General features: G+C 41.4%; 1 protein-coding gene across 1 annotated transcript in view; it reads right to left on the bottom strand.

Annotated features, from left to right (window-relative positions):
• Positions 1–5,315: 5,315 nt before the first annotated feature.
• LOC308093947 (oxysterol-binding protein-related protein 1-like) overlaps positions 5,316–21,697 on the bottom strand; it is a 32,689-nt gene continuing 16,307 nt past the window's right edge. Inside the window, exons 5-16 of the mRNA XM_080440359.1 lie at positions 20,260–20,452; positions 17,068–17,143; positions 16,306–16,440; positions 15,747–15,844; positions 12,949–13,131; positions 12,617–12,724; positions 12,151–12,240; positions 11,757–11,880; positions 10,699–10,815; positions 7,931–8,054; positions 7,731–7,821; positions 5,316–5,627 (exon numbers count right to left, since the gene is read on the bottom strand). Coding sequence (XP_080296485.1) covers positions 5,525–5,627; positions 7,731–7,821; positions 7,931–8,054; positions 10,699–10,815; positions 11,757–11,880; positions 12,151–12,240; positions 12,617–12,724; positions 12,949–13,131; positions 15,747–15,844; positions 16,306–16,440; positions 17,068–17,143; positions 20,260–20,452 — 1,442 coding nt within the window. The 3' untranslated portion in view covers positions 5,316–5,524. The remainder of the gene's footprint in view (positions 5,628–7,730; positions 7,822–7,930; positions 8,055–10,698; positions 10,816–11,756; positions 11,881–12,150; positions 12,241–12,616; positions 12,725–12,948; positions 13,132–15,746; positions 15,845–16,305; positions 16,441–17,067; positions 17,144–20,259; positions 20,453–21,697) is intronic.

Here is a 21,697-nt window from a genome sequence, read left to right as displayed (position 1 = left end):
ACACTTCATCGTATGACAATGTCATGCAAAAGTATAGTGAAAATGGCAGATTTACAAGCTAGTTTTAAGTGATCTGCTGATTTTACTATTTTTGAAAATGTTCACCTATAATGACATGGCATGCCCAAAACACAGACGCCAAGCTGAAAGTGGTTAAGTCTGTCTGTGGGTTTAATACAAATTCAACCAATGAAAAGTATTAACAGCTTGTGACTAAACAATTACATTGGATCCAGTGGAACATATATGCTTTTTTCCCATTTCCTGAAAAGTAACAGTTTTGGACCTACAAGATTTCCAGCCGGCAGTGAATTACTGGCCTCCAATGGACAACTGAACCATGACATCAAACCAGCAACAGGCTCATTCATGTCCACTGTCCAGCCCATTGAGGTCAGCAGCTAGTAGGGGTGAGATGAGCACCCTGCTCTGCTGTGAAGACCTGAGGGTTGATGACGACCCCTGTGAAAAGGTTCTCAGCAGCTTCTCCACATATTCTGGGGGTGAAAAAAAGAAAACATTAGTCTTTTTTTTTTAAATGGTAGCACAAGTGGCAGCAGCTCATAGTCTAATTTCTTACGTTTTATTTCTTTTTATAATTTGCTTTGTATTATAGATAAGAACAGTCAATAGTTTGGTATGCAATAATGTATATAGTTTTACTCTCACTTTTGTATTGATTGATTGACTGATTGAATACTTTATAAACAGTTTACCATAATGCTAGAAGGATAACACAAAAAGCCCTGAGGGCTTGTTTCCATTGTGGTCCTGTGTATTCAATGAATCAAGACATATAAAGACATACAATACTATACAAGAGATCATCAATACTAGGAGCAGTAAAAGTATATTTACAGAAAAACAGTGGGGGGTCATTTCTTTTGACCCCACTGATTCCAAAAACAGAAATTAAAATCAGACCAGGTGAGTGGTAGCCTCAGAAACCCATGCCTTTTTTTAGGTGAGTGGTAAATGAATGAAAATGTCTATGCAAACTCCAAACAGCCACAAAGACACTTCTCATCACCATTGTCATGAATGTGATCCCTACAACATTGTTTCTCAACCTTTTCAGGCTGTGACCCTCAAAGATAATCATATTTGAACTGGGGACCCCCCACCCTGAGGCTGACGACAAGCACTTGGCAATGGCATTGTAGGAGTTGAGGCATTACATTTAGTTTGACTGGTTCCACAGTTTTTCTGTAGATCAGAAAATAGCTGATCTTACAAGCTCAGTTTTGCCAAGAAAGCAACGCAAATGACCCACAATGTAGATTACCTTTTACACAGTCAGTGACGATGAATGAAGGCCCTACGTTGTCTTGTCCCAGGCTGTCAGGATTGGAGACTTAAGGTCCTTGCACACTGGTGCGTCTTTTCGTTGCGTTTTTTTTTTTTTCATTGTTTTTTCAATTTTTTTCATTGTTGTAAAAAAAACGCAACGAAAAGACGCACCAGTGTGCAAGGACCTTTACCGTCAGTTCCGTGCGATTTTACATTGCTCTGGGTTGGAGCCCCCACCGAAAGAGGTCATCAGTTTCCGTAGTGTAGTGGTTATCACGTTCGCCTCACACGCGAAAGGTCCCCGGTTCGAGACCGGGCGGAAACACTTTTGGTCGAGACCAAGGCTCTCTCACTTGTGAACTTGTAGAGCAGCAATTTTTGCCTCTTATATTATTTGAGAATTTGGCCAATGTTTGACCAGTTTGTATAGTATAGTTTGTTGATTACTTTTGAAGCAGTAATGGTCTTTTTTTATTTTCTTTCTTTCTGTCTTTTTTTAGGTATTAAAAAAAACTTGAAAATCCATAAATTGTTTCTTTACTGTCATCTGGGGACCCCTCCAAAATATTGTGGGGACCCCCCTGGGGGTCCCGACCCACAGGTTAAGAACCACTGCCCTACAAACAAACTGTGGAACAAACATGACAAGAAACTTACCCGGTGGTTCAATTGGTATCGCGGGATATATTGTCGGTGTACAGGCTTTAGGACATATCTGTTGGAAACCCCCATTTTGCGTTGGTTTGCGTTATAATTCCACTGCCGTGCGAGGTCTCCGTCTTTAGTAAAAACAAACAAAACTATTTCGCTACTCACCGAAACAAAGGCAGTTTTGTGTTGTTGAAAGTCTATTCTCCAGGGTGGGCAGACTCTCATGACCCCACCTTCTCTGTATAATACACTTTTTGGGCAGAAAATTAAATATGTCCGCCAGATGGAAATTAATTAATTTACTCCACTGCGACCTCTACAGATCTGGTCAACATAAATGACCATTGACCAGTTGTTTCGGTGAGTAGCGAAGTAGTTGTGTTTATTTTTCATTAAAGACGGAGACCTCGCACGGCAGTGTAATTTTCGGTCTATGAACAGAGTGAGCAGAGCAGCGCGCCTGGGATAGCGTTAGGGAGAACTCACTAAAACGCTCTGGACCAGGGCTAGTGAGTGTTATAATCACGGTCCGTTCGTGTGCTATCAACTACTTCAAAACAATCCGCTTTTTCATGCACACACTGCTTCCGTATCCGCTTTAGACCGGATATGCAAACTGTCAAACTGAACGAAAATACGGACTTTCAAAACGATATTAACAACAAAAATCAACCCGAAAAAGTGTTGTCATGTGACTTGAGCCGCGTAAGCATGTGCGCGTGACACGCTATCATTGGTTGGTGGCCTGTCTTGTTTTAAAAAGTGAATTTAATATCGATTTTATAGTTCCTGCTTGTGGAATATATCATGTTGGATTGGAGTTCCACCAGTGTCCGTTATCCGTCCCTCATGAATGCCCCCGCCCCTCATGAATCCCATTCTCATCAATTTAGCCTACTTTGTCATTTACATGGCTTCTATCTTGGGCTGGCTTCATCATGAGCATACCAGGCTGGTTCACGGTCGTTGTTGATTGATGGGTCCCCGACTCCCCGTAGTGAGCAGCCTGATGGTTGATGAGCAGCTGACCAGAAGGACATGGAGCTCATCAAGAAAGAGAAGGCAGAGGAGACGCTGCCACCAGAGGATGCTACATGGGGCAGAGACCAGTTTCTATGGAAACAATACCCCCCCCCCCCCCCCCCCAGAAAAAAGACGGGGGTGAAAGAGATGCAGAATGAGAAACAAGTGAACTAGAGAATACATACACACTCTGCTCTTACATCCAAACAAGATGCCCACCCACCCCCCTTTACACATGCTTCTTGAACAGCTGGCTCTGCTTTGGTCAGAGGGTGTCAACTGAGCTGGCACAGTGCCAGCTACTGTCCCCTCTTTAAAATTTTAAATTGCAAAATAATGGAGGTTGAATAAGTTTTAGTATGTCATCATTGTGCTGTGCTCAACGTGTTCTGCACACAGTAAACTGGTCAGACCAGTTTGTTTTGCTAGGAATTATTCTTGTTGTCCTGGTTACAGTCCATAAGAGAGAACATGTTAACTGATGTTGACAGCACTAAGAGTTATCATATCAAGTAAGGCCATTGACCATATAATGCCAAAATAAAGTTGCATCATTGTGTAGCTCATTATGTTGTAGCATTTCAATTAACCTCATATCATCACATTGAAACATAAGTTAAAGGCTTTAAAAAATATATATTTTGTGTTTGGTTTACAAATCCAGATTGACCAGCAGGGTGGACTGAAGAGGAATGTGAAAACATAGTCCTCATTCTGGATTCCCACTGTGGCCATGTGAGTCATTGCTTGCTTCTAGGAAGACTTTCCCCACAGACATAGTCTGTCTTCATGTTATTTTCTTGGTCAATTAACTGTTTACCGTAATTTTCGCACTATAAGCCGCACCTGAATATAAGCCGCAGCAGCTAAATTGAATGATTTGTACATATATAAGCCGCACTGGACTATAAACCGCGGGTGTAAAATCCATAGATTTAGGAGGTCCCCTAGTGGCCGTTAGCTGTAAAAATCCATAGATAAGCCGCACCGTTATATAAGCCGCAGGGTCGAAAAATGGGAAAAAAGTCGCAGCTTATAGTCCGAAATTTACGGTATATGAAAAAATATCTTCTAACTTAATATTTCCTGTAAGGAGATTATACAACAAGCAGTATTAAAACAAACACCTTTAATAAGTAAGCTAAATTAAATGGCCTGAGGGAAGTGTAATAAACAGACTTCATTTGTTTTTGTTCCTTTACAATTCTATCACTTGTTCACGAGAACAGTAAATATTGCAGCACATCATGCAATTCATCCCACAAATACCAAAAACGTACAAACCACACACTTTCTTTTAAGAAAGGGCCATAAGACAAGACACACAAAAGCATGTTCAAGTAATGTTAAGCTTTTATTTAGCAACAATAGAAATTCGTCCTTTAGTCTGTCATGGTATACACAGAGTGAGAGTTAAAATCGTGCATTTACCAAACCACTACTGAGGGCCCAGTCAGTACTGTATTTTACATGATAACTGTAGCCAATTAAAAATATACTGCAGCTATTCACAACATTAGAAAGGAATGTGTTCAGTGCATGAATGTGTTGTGAACATGGAGTTTATTTTTCTGGAACATAGCCCTACTGTACATCCAATGCTTGCATAGTTAAAAGTGATGCACATGCATTTATTATAACAGTTAGATTTTCATCAAATCTATGCATGTTCATCTCAAAACAGCCAGAATTAAAAATTACTATGGCAAAACTTTCACACACACACACACACACACACACACACACACACACACACACACACACACACACACACACACACACACACACACACACACACACACACACACACACACACACACACACACACAAATAATGAATAATTCTTTATATTCAGTTTAGCTATCTGAAGATCAAAGTGCTACAGAGACTAAAGAGTCGGATAGGGATTTATGTGCAATACAGCCATTCTCCTCTACATAACAGACCTTGAATTTCATATTACATTGTACAGTAACTTAGTTGAATAAATTATCTCCATCCGAGATACATAAAATATCACGATTGACCACAACCATGAGGTCCAAAAGCCAACCACACTTTAGATGTAATGACATGTTTGATCTCTAGAGCAAGTAAACAGGACAGACGGTAAAAGTCTGAGACATAAATCTACACGAGAAAGCTCTTAAGATTCACATTCAAGTTTAAACACTCCATCTACCTAATAGAATAAATGTAAAATACAACCTAACTATTTCCAATTATGTAGCGAACAAGCTGTTTTTGTGCTTTTAGTATTGAAATTGCAGAACTGATGCATTTCAGTGCCATTCAGCTCCCATCAGAAAATGTCTTATGGCTTTACCTCTCTTGGAGAGACAGACCAGGGATCTTTTTCACGCCAAGGCCTATTTCTTACCTGTACAGTACCTCTACACAGAAAACGATGTCATTGTACATTTATTGTCAAGTTTCGTATACGTTGATAAGCTGTAAGCTGCATCAGGAGCCTTACTACAAACAAAAACACAGCTGAGAGAATTTGAGTGAGGTTTACATAGATCATGTTTCTGTATGGTACATAAGTGAGCGTCAATAGTTAGTAGATGTCAGGCAGTTGAGGGTAGTTTCTCTCCCAGTACCCTTTCACGTAGAGCCAGTCCTGAGCTTTGTTGTGGGGGTTTGGTCCCTGTTTAAACCACCTGCCGGGAGCAATGACATTTGTTTACATCACAGTAAAAAATCCCAGACGACAACAGTTAATTCAACAAAACAAATTCAGGAAGTTATGTCATTGTGTGCAATATGAACTATAATCATGTTGATATAAAATCAGCACTAATATGGACATCTAGGCCTCATGCATGGTTTTACTCTGTCATGGCATTGACTATTTTTACCAAGTAACATGCACACACACACACACACACACACACACACACACACACACACACACACACACACACACACACACACACACACACACACACACACACACACACACACACACACACACACACACACACACACACACACACACACACACAGTAACAGGGTGTGTTTTAATCAGGTGAAATGCAGGGCACTCAAGAAAATGTTACTTTCACATTACTTTGTCTATGCTGCACTGAGTATTGATTGTTGAGGAGCAATCCAGACATTAGATTGTTCTATCTCCCATCATGGACATAAATAACTACAATGGAAAAGTGTGCCCAGCTGTATGACAGACCCCGCTCAAGGCACAGTGCCAAACAGCCAATGTTTTCCTCGAGCTTGAGGAAGATGAAAATGAGACACAAGCAACTTATCAGTTCTTGTGAAATTGAAAACAATGTTTATGGCTTTCTCAAGTCTAAGGTGATATTTCAGAAGGCTGAAACATTACCAATCTCAACTGCATCAAATGTTTTTTTTTTCTCTATGTTGAAAACAAGCTAAAATGAGTAAGATCGATCAAGTTACTTACAGGCAGCCCTTGCTATGAAAAAGAAAAACGTTTTCAATTAAACCCCCACAGTGAATGTTATAATGATAATATTTGTCTCTCTTCTACTTTCTGACCTTTAGGATGGTGCAGAATAGTGCATATCAGAGATAAGTTGAAGTTAAAGGTTGTAAATCTATAAACAGAGTAATTTCTGTTCCATGCCTATGTTTGTATTATTTATAAGATGGTTCAGCTCAACTACCACTAAATGTTAGTATAAGTGTCTGAAGATGCAGTTTGTCATTTGACACTGTTGTTCTGTAGTTCAGCCTATGTAGGAAATTAGTGTCTTTTGGTGCTGTCAGGTGGCGTTGGCACACCTCAGCTTTAGCCAAATTGATGCCACTGGTTAGGAGCAAAGCGGGTGCCGCTTAATGTATGAGTGTGGTTATGGCATGCCACAGAACCTTTAAGACAGCGCATTTTCTGCTTCAGGTAAAGTGCGGTTGTATTCATTTCTATTTCTTTATTTAGGTAGGTATAACTAAAATAAAATAAAATAATCTTGCACCTTTACTTGAAGCAGACAATCAGCTTTCATAAAGATGTTATGGCAATAACCACCCTCTCCATCCTTTAGGATTACTGAAAACGCCATGATGTTTATAAGAATTTATAACCTTCCCTGCAAAATGGGTGAAGCAATTATGAGCAATTGTGTATACCTGACTTTATAAAGTATTACAGTCTAACTTAACTTGTAATGCCTTATGACTGTTAAGACATCAGATGAGATTGTAAATGATTATAATTACCCTGTATTATACATTATGGTATAATTTATTATCGATATGGGCTTCACAGACCGTGTTACCCATTATTCAAACTTGCATATCTTTAGCGGACAATTGCTGACACACCCACATCAGGAACACCTCATCTACGGCGATGGTTTTGGCTCACAATACTCTGGAATATTTCATCAGCATAGCACATTTGTGAGAGAAAATAATTCACTGTGTAGTTAAAGGCAGAGAGGAAAAGTTTACCGCCCTCAAACTAGAGGCCAAAATGTTGCTTGCAATTGTGCGTGTTGTCCTGATGAGGGCAGTGTAACATTTTGAAGACTAAACCAATGCAACACTAAGAAAGCAATGCAAAGCAGGGCATAGTGAGTGAGCCAAACCTTGGGTCAAGCGCAGGGTTCCTTCTCAATGACAACAAAGTGGGTGGGGTGCCATGGTGGGGACGGCATAGGAGATACCACAAGACAAACGGGAAAGCAATCAGCAAAGCAGATCTAGCCACTGCATTGGGGAAAATGCAAAGCACACAGGCATTCTAGGAGAGGTTGACTTTTGACATTTGACTTTACCTATTTTTCCATTCCTCGCTAGATTTGGTGCGATTCTTCCGGGACATCCTTTGTTTCTCCTCCAACCTCTTCTTCTCTGCACTTGCTAAATCTAAGAGTCATGGAAATATTATGAATGTAAACATCCACATATAACAACACATGGACGTTTTTAAAAGTGACATAAGGTGGAATCAGAGGATCAGTGTCGTGTGCTGTACCTATATCTCCAATTTCCATGGCGCGTATGTCAGGCCTGAGACGACAGTCTGTGCGGGGCATAACTTCTTCCATGCTTTTATCTAGCTCGTTCAGCTGCATGGCAAATGTAGAGAAGGCGTAGAACTGCCATAGAGAAAATGAGACCAATATACAGTATAAAGCTGTTACCTCTATGGAGACAGAAACAATGTGTCAGAGGTAAAATGTACAATCAGCGCTTAAAATAGAATATTATCCTTCTCATAATCCTCCAGAGCACCTGATTTGGGTTGACTCTTTCCAGTACGTCAGGTAGCTTTCTTTTAGTTTTTTTGTGTTTGTCCACAGAGTCCCTGAACCAGCTGGCTTAAGGGGGCATCCCTCTAGGTTTTGTCTATAGGTAAGGGCTTTGTTATGGAGCGTTTCTGGGTCGCTTTCTTTTAGGTCGTTATAAAATGTAAATGCCCTCTTCTTCATTTTGATAATATATCGTACTAATTCTGCTCTTCATGCATTTGTTGTTTTCCATTGGGTGCGGAGAATGGAATATAAAAAGTCCTTATTTTTGTTAAACATAATGTGTATTTCAGTTAATTGTTTATGATCATCATAGTATTAGGAACAACATACAATAACTTTTACGATAACCCATATTGACACTAAAAAGTCTATTTTAGCTATTCTTCGCGTTTCTACATTTCCATGATGCGGTTTGTGGGCAAGCACCAGCTTCACATAACCAAATGGTCCATCAACCTGATTCATACTATGGCAATACTGTCTATTTTGCCATAAACAGAGCGAAAAGGACACAGCCACCGAGGGCTAAAAAGCTGGAAGTAAAGGTTGTGTTTCTCGCACAACAGAGAAGATTTCCCTGAGGGCTTTCTGTCAGAAAGCCTTATTTGATTGGTCTCACCCAGGACCAATTAACCAGGTAAACCCGATATACGTACTTAGTTCGCGGGAGTCCCCCACGGGTTTATACTTTATAACTAAGCAGCCATGGGACTTGGAACTGTTGAGCCATGTGGCCTATGGGTCAGGAGCCTATCTCCTGTTTACTCGGTGTGAGGCTGCTTGATGTACAAGGATATGAGGCATTGGGCGGGCATCGTCTTTGGAATGACTCGGCCAGGGATTGAACCCTGTCCTCCCAGTCTCAGGGTGGACACTCCAACCACAAGGCCACTGAGCTGAGGTCTATACTTGGCCCCCTTCTTTTTTCCCTCTACACCAAATATCTTCACTGAAAGTAGCTGATCTACAAGCTCACAATGCGCAACGAGCTTGTAGATTGGCTATTTTCGCAAAATGTTCGTCCCAAAAAAGGGACGCTAGGGTTCAAGTGGTTAAATTGGCACACGGCTGAACTAAGTTAGTGCCTTTCTATATAAGCTTTTTCCAACCCCACCAAAAATATCCCTAAAGTTAAAGGAGTAGTTCACCCAAAAAATTACGTACTTTCTATCAATTACACACCCTATGAAGCATTGAATTCATGAAGATTATTTTGTTTTTGTCGCATTCCTGAGCCAATAATTTGATGATCACTGGAAAGATGCAAATGTATGTGGTAGGAGACTCAAAGAGTCTCATTTGAGTTTCCTACCGGAGAGACCGCCGGTCATCAAATTATTGGCTTAGGAATGCAACAAAAACAAACAAATCTCCATGAATTCAAATGCTTCATGGGGTGAGTAATTGATGGAAAATAAGATTTTTTTTGGGTGAACTACTCCTTTAACCCTACCAAAACCTAAATATATGCTAACGGTGCCTAACCTTACCTTAACCAAGCTTCATGCCAAAGGGTGCTGTCACACCTAACTTTAATTAAAGTTCGGTGTGACAGCACCCTAAACGTACAAAAATGAATTACCTAAATCAAAGTATATTCGCCTACAGTAGCAACTATTAACACTACACCACCACACTACAATAACACTACACCAGCAAAAAGCTAGGATTTTATGTCATACAGAGTATCTAAAGTGAACTAGCTGTAAGCCATTTGATTGGTTTTCTGGCAGAAAGCCATCAGGGATAACTTCTTGCATAGTTTTCACAGGACTGTACACCTGTAACATCACTGAGGGTAAGCACGACTTCGGTGGCGTTTCAGAGGCACATAAATGACTGCTCACTGTTAACGCCACTTCCAACAAACATACAGTACTATGTTTTTACAGTATTGCAGGGTTCCCAAACTTTTTCAGCTTCAGAGCCAAAGGAAATTTGTCTTCCCGGGACCCAAACGTACAGAAAAAATAAATAAAATTACTTCATTTTCTATCAATTACACACCCCATGAAGCCTTGAATTCATGGAGATGCTTTTGTCACATTCCTGAGCCAATGATTTGATGACTCAAATAGTCTCCGAGACATTAGCATCTTTCCGCCGGTCATCAAATTATTGGCTTAGGACTGCAACAAAAACTAAACAATCTCCATGAATTCAAGGCTTCATGGGGTGTGTCATTTTTTGGGTGAACTACTCCTTTAAGCCCTATTTCAGAAATTGTGAAAAATAACCAATCAACAAGCTCGTAGATCGACTATTTTTATTGTTTGTTAATCTTAGATTTTCTTTTTTTACTAAACTAAACAGTAGGAAAAATTTAATAAATTACATTTACTCGAGTCGTGACCCATAAAAAAGTGACCCTATGGGAAACACTGGTACAGTATAGTGGGAATGTTGAAAGTTGTTGTAATGGCTTCCATTTAACTTGTTCCTCTGCTCACCATCCAACATTTGTAACATCCTCGTAACGTCCTCTTACCTGGGCTGAGTTGTCAGGGCGAGGGGAAATCCTCCACATCAGTTCACTGCCTAGAATCATCTGCACCGTCTCAGATTCAGGCGGAGGCATCTCCTCTGGCTCCATATCCACACTAGGCTGGAGAGAGACAGCCACACAAACACATTAACCACTTTCAACCTGACGTCCACATTTGTATTTTCTCTTTCACAATTAACAATAAATAGGCACATTGAGTTTATTTTGAAATGTGCTATAGCTATACAAATAAAGGTGTTTGGCTTGATGACCTGCTGTAACTATTCTTTTTTAGAAGGTCAGTGTGTGTCTGTCTGTCTGTTTGTCTGTCCGTATGTGGTTATTTGGGTTCATCATGAGCTGATGTGGGGTGGCGTAGGGGTATTACATTCTGTATCATGTGAATGGATCCGTGTAGGCCTGACCTCGACTAGTCGACTGGTTAGTCGCGGGGGGTCCGAGTCGACTGCGTGTCTCTTAGTCGAATCTAGTCGAAAAAAGGGCCAAAAATGTTTTTAATCGTTTTTTGGCCAAGTGTACACCTGCAACCACACGTAACTTCCACTTTATTCTTCTTATTCCTCGTCTTTGTATTGGTATTGTTTGTGTTGGAGCGCCTCAGTGCGGCTGCAGAGTTCATGTGCAACCTCTTCCAGAGAGAGATAGAGACACTAGAAACTCTGCTGGAGACACAAAACAAACTGTGTAGACTTGGCCCTTTGAAATAAAATGTATTTTTTTTAAAATATTAGTCGACTGCCAGTCGACTATTGGCAATTAGTCGCCAATTAGATTCGACTAAACAAATCCTTAGTCGGGGACAGGCCTAGATCCGTGTTTATAAATGCTTAATTTTATGTGCGTGGGAGGGTGTGTGTGTGGGGGGGTTACTGTACTTTCTATCTGATAAATATCTGATTGTATATTTTTTTTGCTGAGTTTACTTGGTATGAAATATGTTATATACTAATAATTGACTTATCCAAAAACATTTGGAGCTACAGTACAGCGGTACAGTACAGTGGTGTGGAATGTAATAAGTTTTGCAGCAAATATAATACCCGTTTGCCTTTCTTTTCCTCAGCATTCTTCTTGTCTGCCTTCTTATGTGCGTCAAAGGTGTCGCAGTCTACCGTGTATAAGCACTCAGTCCATTTGCCGTAGAGCGCACAGAGCTTCTTTTTGCTGCAAATATGCAAAGAACGGAAGAGGTTATTAAAACAGAGCTTTAGGCATTTCTGATATGGTGTGCCATCACTGACAATTAGAGCTCTTATTATAGGAGTCTGCACATTTTGGTCTTTATTCACTGTCATTACATTACATATAAAAACATTTATTCAATTAAGCTAATTAACTAAAAGGAGCAAGAATTGTATTAGGAAATACCTAGATACATTTGCTGAACCTTATAGAGAATTAATGAGCCACTGGGTAATGAAAGCATACAGATACCTTTTATCTAGGATGTAACCCTCCACTTTGTGAAGCTCGTTGCCAAAGAGGCCACAGGGCTTGAACGTCAAGCTGCATCTCTCCCCTGTCCTGTCACAGAATGACAGCCTCTGTGTTACTGTTTACCAATTCTCTTTTACCATTCCCCTGCTGTGTGTGTGTGTGACGACAAGGCTTTCAAACGTTCACCCACTCGGCTCACTCTCGCTTTCTAATGGCATGGAACTGTTCCAGTTCTGTTTGCCACGATCAATATGCTGGATGTTAAAGTAGATCAACACAACACTGCAGATATACACATCCACTGTCGCAAACATGCAAGCTCCCATGCACGTACACAAACAGATTAGCATTGTGCATACATTCATACTGCGACACAAATAGCGCTCTCACACGCGCACACACACACACACACACAGTACTGTATACACAAGGGCATGACATGGAAACAGTGTGTTTGTATTACTTGTGGTTGATCACTTCCACGTTGCCATACTGCTCAATCCAAAGCTCGCCGACAATGATATTGTGGACACAACAGGTGGGGTTTGTCCAAGTGTACGCTTCATTATATCTGCGATGAGAAAAGAGGAAAGCAAACCCAAAATAGAATTTAGCACCAAGTCCAACACCGATTTTTAATTGATGATTTGCACCACACCGCTCACCTGAGAAGGCAGTGTGAACTGATACGCTTGATTTAGACTTTAGTTGCACGCTGGTGTTTCGCACGAGACACGATGCGCAAAACAAAGTATAAATCGAGCACTACTGCACCGTAATGTATGAAGCACTCACTTGGGCAGCTCCAGAGTAATGATCCCTTTGGGTTCGGCTTCGACACTCTTTCCCCAAAACTTGAGTTTGGGGTAGATGGAGCCGTGGAAATGGAAGTCTTCGTTAAGGCCTTCAGCATGGAAGGCACTCACTGGAGGGTGGTGGCTCACTTGCTCCGACAACCACCTGAATCCCAAGTCCTCTCTGACGGAGAGAGAAACCGGGGAAAGCATCGGTGTCATTTAAAATTTTTAGCGTTGGCTATTCAAAAATAGCAGAGCTCACAGCGCGTCAACATTTTTGAAAAATGTTGAATCATTTTTGAATGATGCAAAAGTTTGAGAGCTACTGATTTAGAAGGCATTTGTAGAATAGGCCTCAGGTCTTAATGGGTTAAAAGGATATATATATAGTATAGATACATTTTTTATTAAAACAAATTTAGTTCAAGTTAACTAAACCACCGCTCATCCGTAAACAAAAAACTTAAGTGAGGTGCTGGAGCTGAATTAAATCATAGTGAATGAAAGAAAACACTGCAAGTATCCAATTTATTGCAAGTCGTTTGACCTTCTTCGGGCATGAGAAAAAATTTATGGAAAAGACAATAATACAACCCTTCAAAGTACACAACTATGTATGATACATAAAAAAAAACGTTAAAAGATACGGAGTGCACATTTTTACTATGACATTTATTTATTGAAAATGAAATTAATTGTTTGTCACCTCTCTGCTCTTCTGCACATTACAATTCCTCCGTTTTAGACCCAGAGATGGCCACAGTGGGAAAGTACTGACTGTGTATCTATTTTGCTTAATTCATACGGTGTCGCACGCAGAAAATAGCAGATCTAAGCTTGTAGATCGGCTATTTTCGCCACACAACTGCTTAGTGGAGCAGACTGCAGTGGAGCTCCTCACTAGATTATTCAACACAATCTTGGAAGGTGAGAGGATGCTTGAACAGTGGAGAAATAGTACACTGGTACCGATTTTCAAGAACAAAAGGCGATGCAGTAACTAACTGTACATAGGTATGAACATGGTGAGCCACAGCATAAAACTATGGGAAAGAGTAGTGGCAGCTATAGGCAAAGAGTGTTGTTGGAGAAGTATGGAGAAGGTCAGAAGGAGTTCCACTGTGTCTTTGTGGACCTAGAAAAAGCATATGATAAGGTGCCAAGAGAGGAAGTGTGATACTGCATGATGAAATCAGGAGTGGCAGAGAAGAAGATGTCAAAATGGCGCAGGATAGGTATGAGGACAGTGTGACAGTGGTGAGGAGTGTGGTAGGAGTGACGGAAGGGTTCAAGGTGGGGTTGGGGCCTACATCAAGGATCGTCTCTGAGCCCTTTCTTGTTTCGCACTGGTAATGGACAAGTTGACAGAAGAAGTCAGGCAGGAGGCACCGTGGACTATAACGTCAACTATCTAAAGCACTGTTTCCAAAACAGTGGGTCGCAGACACATTTTTTATGGGTCACAAGTGACTATGCCTTCATATTTTGTTTCCCACATTTAGTTTTTAATTATTATTTCAAAATATAAAAAAAAAAGCATTAAAAAAAAAGCATGAATTAAAAACAAATATATACTGTAGTGACAGAAAAAGAAGCCAATCCCACAATAAACCACAGCAAGACAGAGAGAGATATAGTGAGACGGAAGGGGCATGGGGCTCAACAGATCTGCTATTTTCACTAGTTTGGGTCCCGGGCAACCATCAGATTTCTCTTTTGGGTCTTGAGCTAAAACGTTTTGGGAAACCACTGATCTAAAGCAAAGGGGAGTATGGAAGAGAGGTGAAGAGGAGAGTGAAGGCAGGGTGGAACGGATGGAGGAAAGTATCCGGAGTGATTTGTGACAGAAGGGTACCACCAGCAAGAGTGAGAGGGAAGATGTATAAGACGGTAGGTAGTGAGACCAGCCATGCTGTACGGCTTGGAAACGGTGACACTGATGAAAAGACAGGAGGCGAAGCAGGCGAGGTGGCGGGATTGAGGATGCTACCATTCTCACTAGGAGTGACAAGGAGGTACAAGACCAGAAAGGATTAGAGGATCAGCCCAGCAGGTTAGAATGTTTGGGGATAAAACAAAAGAGGCGAGGTTGAGATGGTTCGGACATCTGCAGAGGAGGGATGAGGGGATCATGGGCATAGCAGTGGCGGCCATTTTCTGGTTCCACTTCAAAATACTCAATGCATTTTTCCCATTGACATTTCCAAAAATATTTATATCAATTCATTTAAGCCTAGAATCAAGCCATCCAGGGTCCTGGTGAATCATGACCATAAAACCTTTTTTTCTGTGATTTTTTCAAATTTTATATTTAATTATATGATAGCCCTACTATATTTAATAAATACCCTTTGTTTTGCCGTTTTCAAAAAAGTTTTTTCACAGAATCAAACGTTTTATGGTCATGATTCACCAGGACCACCTGGATGACTTGATTCTAGGCTTAAAATAATTGATATCAATATTTTTGGAAATGTCAATGGGAAAAATGCATTGAGTATTTTGTGTGGAACCAGAAAATGGCCGCCACTGCTATGCCCTATAGGGAGATGGATGCTGAAGATGGAGCTACCAGGCAAGAGGAGAAGCGGATGGCCAAAGAGGAGGTTTATGGATGAGTGAGAGAGGATTTATGCAGGTGGCAGGAGTGACCGAGGTAGACGCAGAGAACGGAAGCAGATGAACTGCTGTGGCGACCCAGATGGGAACTAGCCGAAAGATGAACCAAGTATAAATCAGATTTATCTCGTCACAGCCTTATCCTGTGTTGGAAATGGTTAAAAGGAGTTCTCTCACCTTATTAGCTCGTAGGTCTCTCCTAATAGTGGGTTAAATGGCTTCCCAGTCCTCTCCCATTGTGACGCTACAGCTGACACAGCAAAGGCTGCAACACACTACACAGTAGAATCCCGAGTGTTAATTTAACCGAGAGTGTACAAATGTAAGCAATTGTCAATTTACCAGTTACCAATATGAAAATGTACACCGATGGCTTTACTGTGTACAAACCATAGACTTATAATGAGCAAGATATATACATCATTAGCTAATAATAATTACTAGCAATTACACAAAATGATTGTCAAGTCTCACGATACCATGGCAATGTTATAAGAAGATATACTAGGCTGCAGTAGATGCAAACGGAACATCCACTTGAAAGAAAACACCATCTCATAAAATCGACATCAGACAAACGGAACAGTTAGAATCGTACAAAAATAATAATAGCTAACTTCAGTCATTTCTATTAGTTCAAGCATACATTTCATACAGTATATATAGACATTTTGTAAAATGAAGTATTTGTGTTTTAAATTCACAGAGCCGGTTGTGATGTGTTCATTTGAGCTACCTTCATTCTCTCTATAGAGTCTGTGGAGGCGTTGGCCTGGTGAATGAGGTAGGTGTGCTCCATGTACTCTGTCAGCCGCTGCAGGAAGCTCAGGGGCTCGTTAAGGATCACAGGCATGGCAATCTTTGACAACTCCTGAGAGTGAGAGAGAGAGAGAGAGAGGATGAAAGAAACCACGAGGACATTCTGCATCATTACGATGTATAGAATATAGCCTGAATACATAATGTATCCAGTGCATGATGAAACGCATTGATTTTTTACAGTAGCCCATGTTCTGAATGTGTCATGGATTTACATATTAATTTTCCGTATCTACTAATAATATCCAATGCATGATACATAGAGAGTACATGACATAAAGCAGGCACTAGACTCTATTGCCAATAAAAACGCATGCGTTTGCCCATCAGGTCGGATATGTATAAGCCATTAGCCCCATTTAATTGGGGATTAGAGGGTAAACAGAGATTATAAAGTCTAATTAAATCCAGGCAGAGACTGGAGAGGGTATTTGGTGCCCCATGAGACCTATAATAATGATCAAACTTAGCTCCACCGCAAATTAATGAGGAAGTTCAAATCTACGTCATCACTATTGGGGTACTTTTTGCCCAAGTTTACTTGAGTTCCACTAAACCTGCTTGAGGGCAAAGTCTTAAGTAAGCACTTTATTTCCCTGTCAGGGGGATATAGTAACAGGCGATCCATCATCATCAAAGTAAACAAGAAGGTTATTTTGGGTGGATTCGTTGTTCTCACCATGCCGATGCATTTTTTGAGGATGCTCCAGATGCTGATATCGTTCCTGGAGTACATGGGAGCCGGTAGATATGTTCTGTGGGATGGCAGGAGAGAGAGAGAAGCAACCACTGTCAGCTCTGCATGTTACTGAAATACAGGAATACAGAAATACGGTTTTAGTATCACAACCTTAAAAATAGATGACTCGAGAGGAATTACTGAAATCCGAGGCCCTTTATAGTGCTGTTAAAAATAAATCGCTATATTTGTTACTGTTGGTTTGACTGCACTGAAATATGAGACCCCGTTTCCTCCTGAGACCCGGTTTGTTTTCGACTCATCTCTGCTTCATGCAACAAATTTTCTTTTTTTTAAAGGTTCTATGACATTCATTTTCACTTTTTTTATTTTCTATGTTTTTTGGGGGTTTTTATGACCTCAATTACACCCAAAAAATCTGAACTTTGAACATTCAGTGGATTTTCTGTGGTCTGGGGTTTTCTGAATAATTAGGCTGAAAAGTAACCTAAGCTTGGCCCTTCGGCAGTGAGGTCACAGCCGATTAATCCCGCCCACTCTCCTCCTCGCCCCTCCCCTCCCCTATCCTTTCCTTTGGGGGGGGGGCGGAGCAGAGGCGATGATTGACAGGCAAAATCCCTCACCAGCGACACCCGCAGGCAAAGATTTATTTTTTCATTGCAGTTGAAAAGGCTTTAGAAATGTGAGAGAAAAACACCTGCCATGGATCAATGGAGTGGATTTTTTGGTTAAAACTTTCTATACACGTTTGAAGGACCATGACAAAGACTTTTAATGTGTGGTAAAACTGAACGTCATGAAACCTTTAAAGTAACAGAAGCCAGAGCAATGAATACCAAGGCGAAGCTAAACCTATCAAAATGAAGTAGTTGGATTACCTTAAAAGTAAAACTACAGTGCGTGGCTTGACCTGCGGTTTGGAAACAAAGTTAACCTGACACCTGCGAGTTAATGAGCTGCTCTGGTCAAAGCCTCATGCAATACCCATGAATGGAAGGGAGATCTGTGTATCTGTAGTATTCAGGACTGGTCACAAGAGGCATTCTTCTTTCTGCATTGTGTGATATTCTATCTAGATCAAATACTGCCAACCATAATGTCTGAAACACTATTTGATATTGATGAATTGACTGATTGATGATACTTTGTTATAAGTTCTGAAATTTGTAGCGCCATTTGCAACACTAAAGACAAGAAACAGACATACATTTAACATAACATTACAATCAACATACATTTGGTACGCAAAAGAGTGCTTCAGTCCAAGTTTATTATGTCGTAGAACCCTGTGTCTCCCGTTTGATGGTAACACTTCACATTCACTATTCAGGACATTGTTCGGTCAGAGACAATGTTGTTGGTCAGCCTGAATACGTTATTACGGTATGCTGATTCATAGAGTTTTTCAAGGGGTTGGTCGAGAAGCAGTTTTGACTCTAAAGAAGTGGACAAACACTTGTACAATATCAAATTACAATACGGTAGAGCACTCATAATCTTTCTTTTTTTTTTTATTTATCCCGCGATTTCGTAACCCTTATTTTTCACCCGGTGCCAATTTTCTAAGTGATCCTGGGCGCTACACTCCCCTCACCAGCCTAGGGAGGCCAGGGCCGAGCTCATGCCTCCTTCAATGCGTGAGAGCCAACTGACCTTCTTGTCACCTGAACGCTCATAATCTTAGAAGTAAAAAACAACGGCTCTGTCTTACACTTCACTGAGGTGAGCTGATGGGCCAGGTAGCAAACTGTAATGGACCGTCTGTATGACAGGTGTGCTGGTGGTGCCTTTATTCACAAAATCATCACAGCAGCAGCTATACTGTAGTGACAGAAAAATAAGCCAATCCCACAACAAACCACAGCAAGACAGAGAGAGATATAGAGAGACGGAAGGGCCATGGGGCTCAAGCTGAACCCTCTGTTAACAACAGTGGAATGAACAGGCCACTGGTGCATGGCAGAGACGCACTTCTGTCAGCTCCAATCCACACCAGAAAAAGCTAGTATAGTCATCTACTTCCTGTAAAGCCATGTTTCTTTAGTTGGGCTCGAAACCATTGTAAACAGTAAATGTAAACATTACTTCTTGTCTATCTTGAAATAGAAGTTATATGTGTCACACATAGAAGTCATCCATGTTTTACTGTGAAAACATTCAAATGACAAAATGAAATGTTTATGACAGAATTTTGTGGTAGCAGTGTAGCACTAGCAACGGTATTTTAACAGCGTTAGAATTAATCAGTGCGAATAGTGTCAGAGAGAGTTCCAATTAAGGGAAGATGTCAGTTCCACCAATCCATCAAATAAACAAACAACACTTAGGCCTATCTACATGCAACCATGTACACATAACTCTGAATGACAGGAGTAATAACATACAAACAGACACCTCATCAATCTTTAATGCGCGCGCGCGCACGCACACACGCACGCACGCACGCACGCACGCACGCACACGCACACGCACACACACACACACACACACACACACACACACACACACACACACACACACACACACACACACACACACACAGTCCCTTCCTTTCCTGTGACTCTCTATAGGCCAGAACCCACTAAATTATTCACAGGTCACTCGTTGGGTTAAAAAAAGAGAGGGAAAACTAAAATAAGCATTCGTAGAAATGAAATGGACCCATGCCCCATTTTCAAGGGAAGTATCATAATGTTGAACCATGGCACCAAGGCCCTGGTAGCTCAGACAGACTGAACGGGTAGGAAAAACAGGAGCGGCACTACTCTCTGGGGCTGGGGTGCTCGAACAAAAACAAACTGCGGTATTCCATTACAACTACTGTGACGTTCATTCACTTGAGCTCTCTTGCAAATGCGGATCCGTAACCCAATGGTCATCAGACGAGTCTGCTGACTGATATCTCTATGTGATCGAACGTGTACATACTGCCGTATGGCGGCTATGATAGATACTTGTCATAGCTGAAGCATCTGACTGTTGTTTGTAAAGGATATCGAAAAAAAACAACAGCTAAAAGATAGAGACCATGATGTACAATTAAGAAAATGCTGTGTGCAGAGCACATGGTCCAAATATTGTCACCTGGCGAATGGTAAATAAAGCATTAACAAAGCAATAAACATGGCGAGTGCAAAACAAGCGTGACCTATTAACTAGGACGTGTCCCACCTGTGCTTCTTGACTCCGTTGCACTGGGCTGTCTCGTTGCCATGGTTCCCTTCCCCAGACATTCCGGCGGGCCCCCCGAGGGTGCTGGGATGGCGGAGGCTGCTGAAAAGGGGGGCGTCTCTCCCCTCGTCCTCTTCAAAAGAGTGGCTGGCCACGGACAGGAAGCCGCTCACAGAGAGCTCAGACCCAGACTCTGTGTGGGACGAGAGGGGGCAGAAAGCGGCTCATGCCAGGCTCAAACATACATACATACAGTACAGCAGCACACACACACACACACAAACACGGGTCAGCTCAGAAACCTCCAGTCCTGTAGTCTTTAACTGTTAGTCTAGACCAGGGAATGAATACTCCTCCTCACTCTCACACACGCACACAAACACGCACACACACACAAACACACACACAGACACACACACACACACACACACACACACACACACACACACACACGTGTCAAGCTCCACCTGGGGATTCTGTTCCAATGAGACGCCACGGACAGGCTTCACTTCCTCCTACATGGTTTGCTCTGCTGACTGGCTAGCACAAGGACAACACAGTGGATGGGAGGGGAGATAATACGTACATCAACCATGTCATGGAAAACTAGACATGCATAACACCACTTTAGCCCAATACACTTAGCTGTGCGACAAACAGCGAAAACAGCCAATGGGCTTGCTTATTTTTGCATATAATGACATAACGACAAAATAGGGACGCCAGGTTGAACGTGGCTAACTTCAACAACAACGACACTTTCACAGATTGTGTGAGATCTGTGTGCACATGGGTTTGCTTCACCAACCCGGGTTACTTTTAGAAGATTCAAAATGCTTCGTACAACATCCCTACAAGCAATTGAGTCGTTGAATATGAACCATGCTGTGAGGTCAAGAGTCGTAAAGGCAACGTGTGTTGCTGTGACCAGACGCCAACTGTGTCTATGAATAATGCAATATATCCCTCAGAACCAGAGATCACTCCCTATACAGCACATTCAAAATGTCCATTGTACAGACAAACCATTGTGGCAAGGCTAATATGTAGGCAAATATACAGGCAGGCCAACTAATGAGCTCACAAAGACAAGCATGCATTACTGTAAACTGCTGTTGGCTCTACTGACATGAATTGCTCTTCAAATATCTAGAATGCAAACAGGAGCCATTTTCCAGGCTAATGTACCACAAACTCATTAACCTTGGATATAATTAAAGGATAATTTGACCGGCTGCACTACATCAATGGACCATCTCAGCAATGTAGCAGCTGACGTTGGGGCAATCAGCCATGTCAAACTGCAATGGGAACGGCCATTAGAAATGTCTGGGAGGGCGAAGCTGTGTGCCTCAAGTAACCCTAGAGACAAACACCACCAAGAGACTGAGCTTGTGGTGCCTCCCAGAGCACGCGCACACACACAAACACAAACACA

The sequence above is a fragment of the Gymnoscopelus braueri genome (genome assembly GCF_963280865.1).
Source record: "Gymnoscopelus braueri genome assembly, chromosome: 10".
Classification (NCBI taxonomy): domain Eukaryota; kingdom Metazoa; phylum Chordata; class Actinopteri; order Myctophiformes; family Myctophidae; genus Gymnoscopelus; species Gymnoscopelus braueri.
Note: the sequence above shows the minus strand (reverse complement) of the source record. Positions and strands in the feature narration are given on the sequence as shown.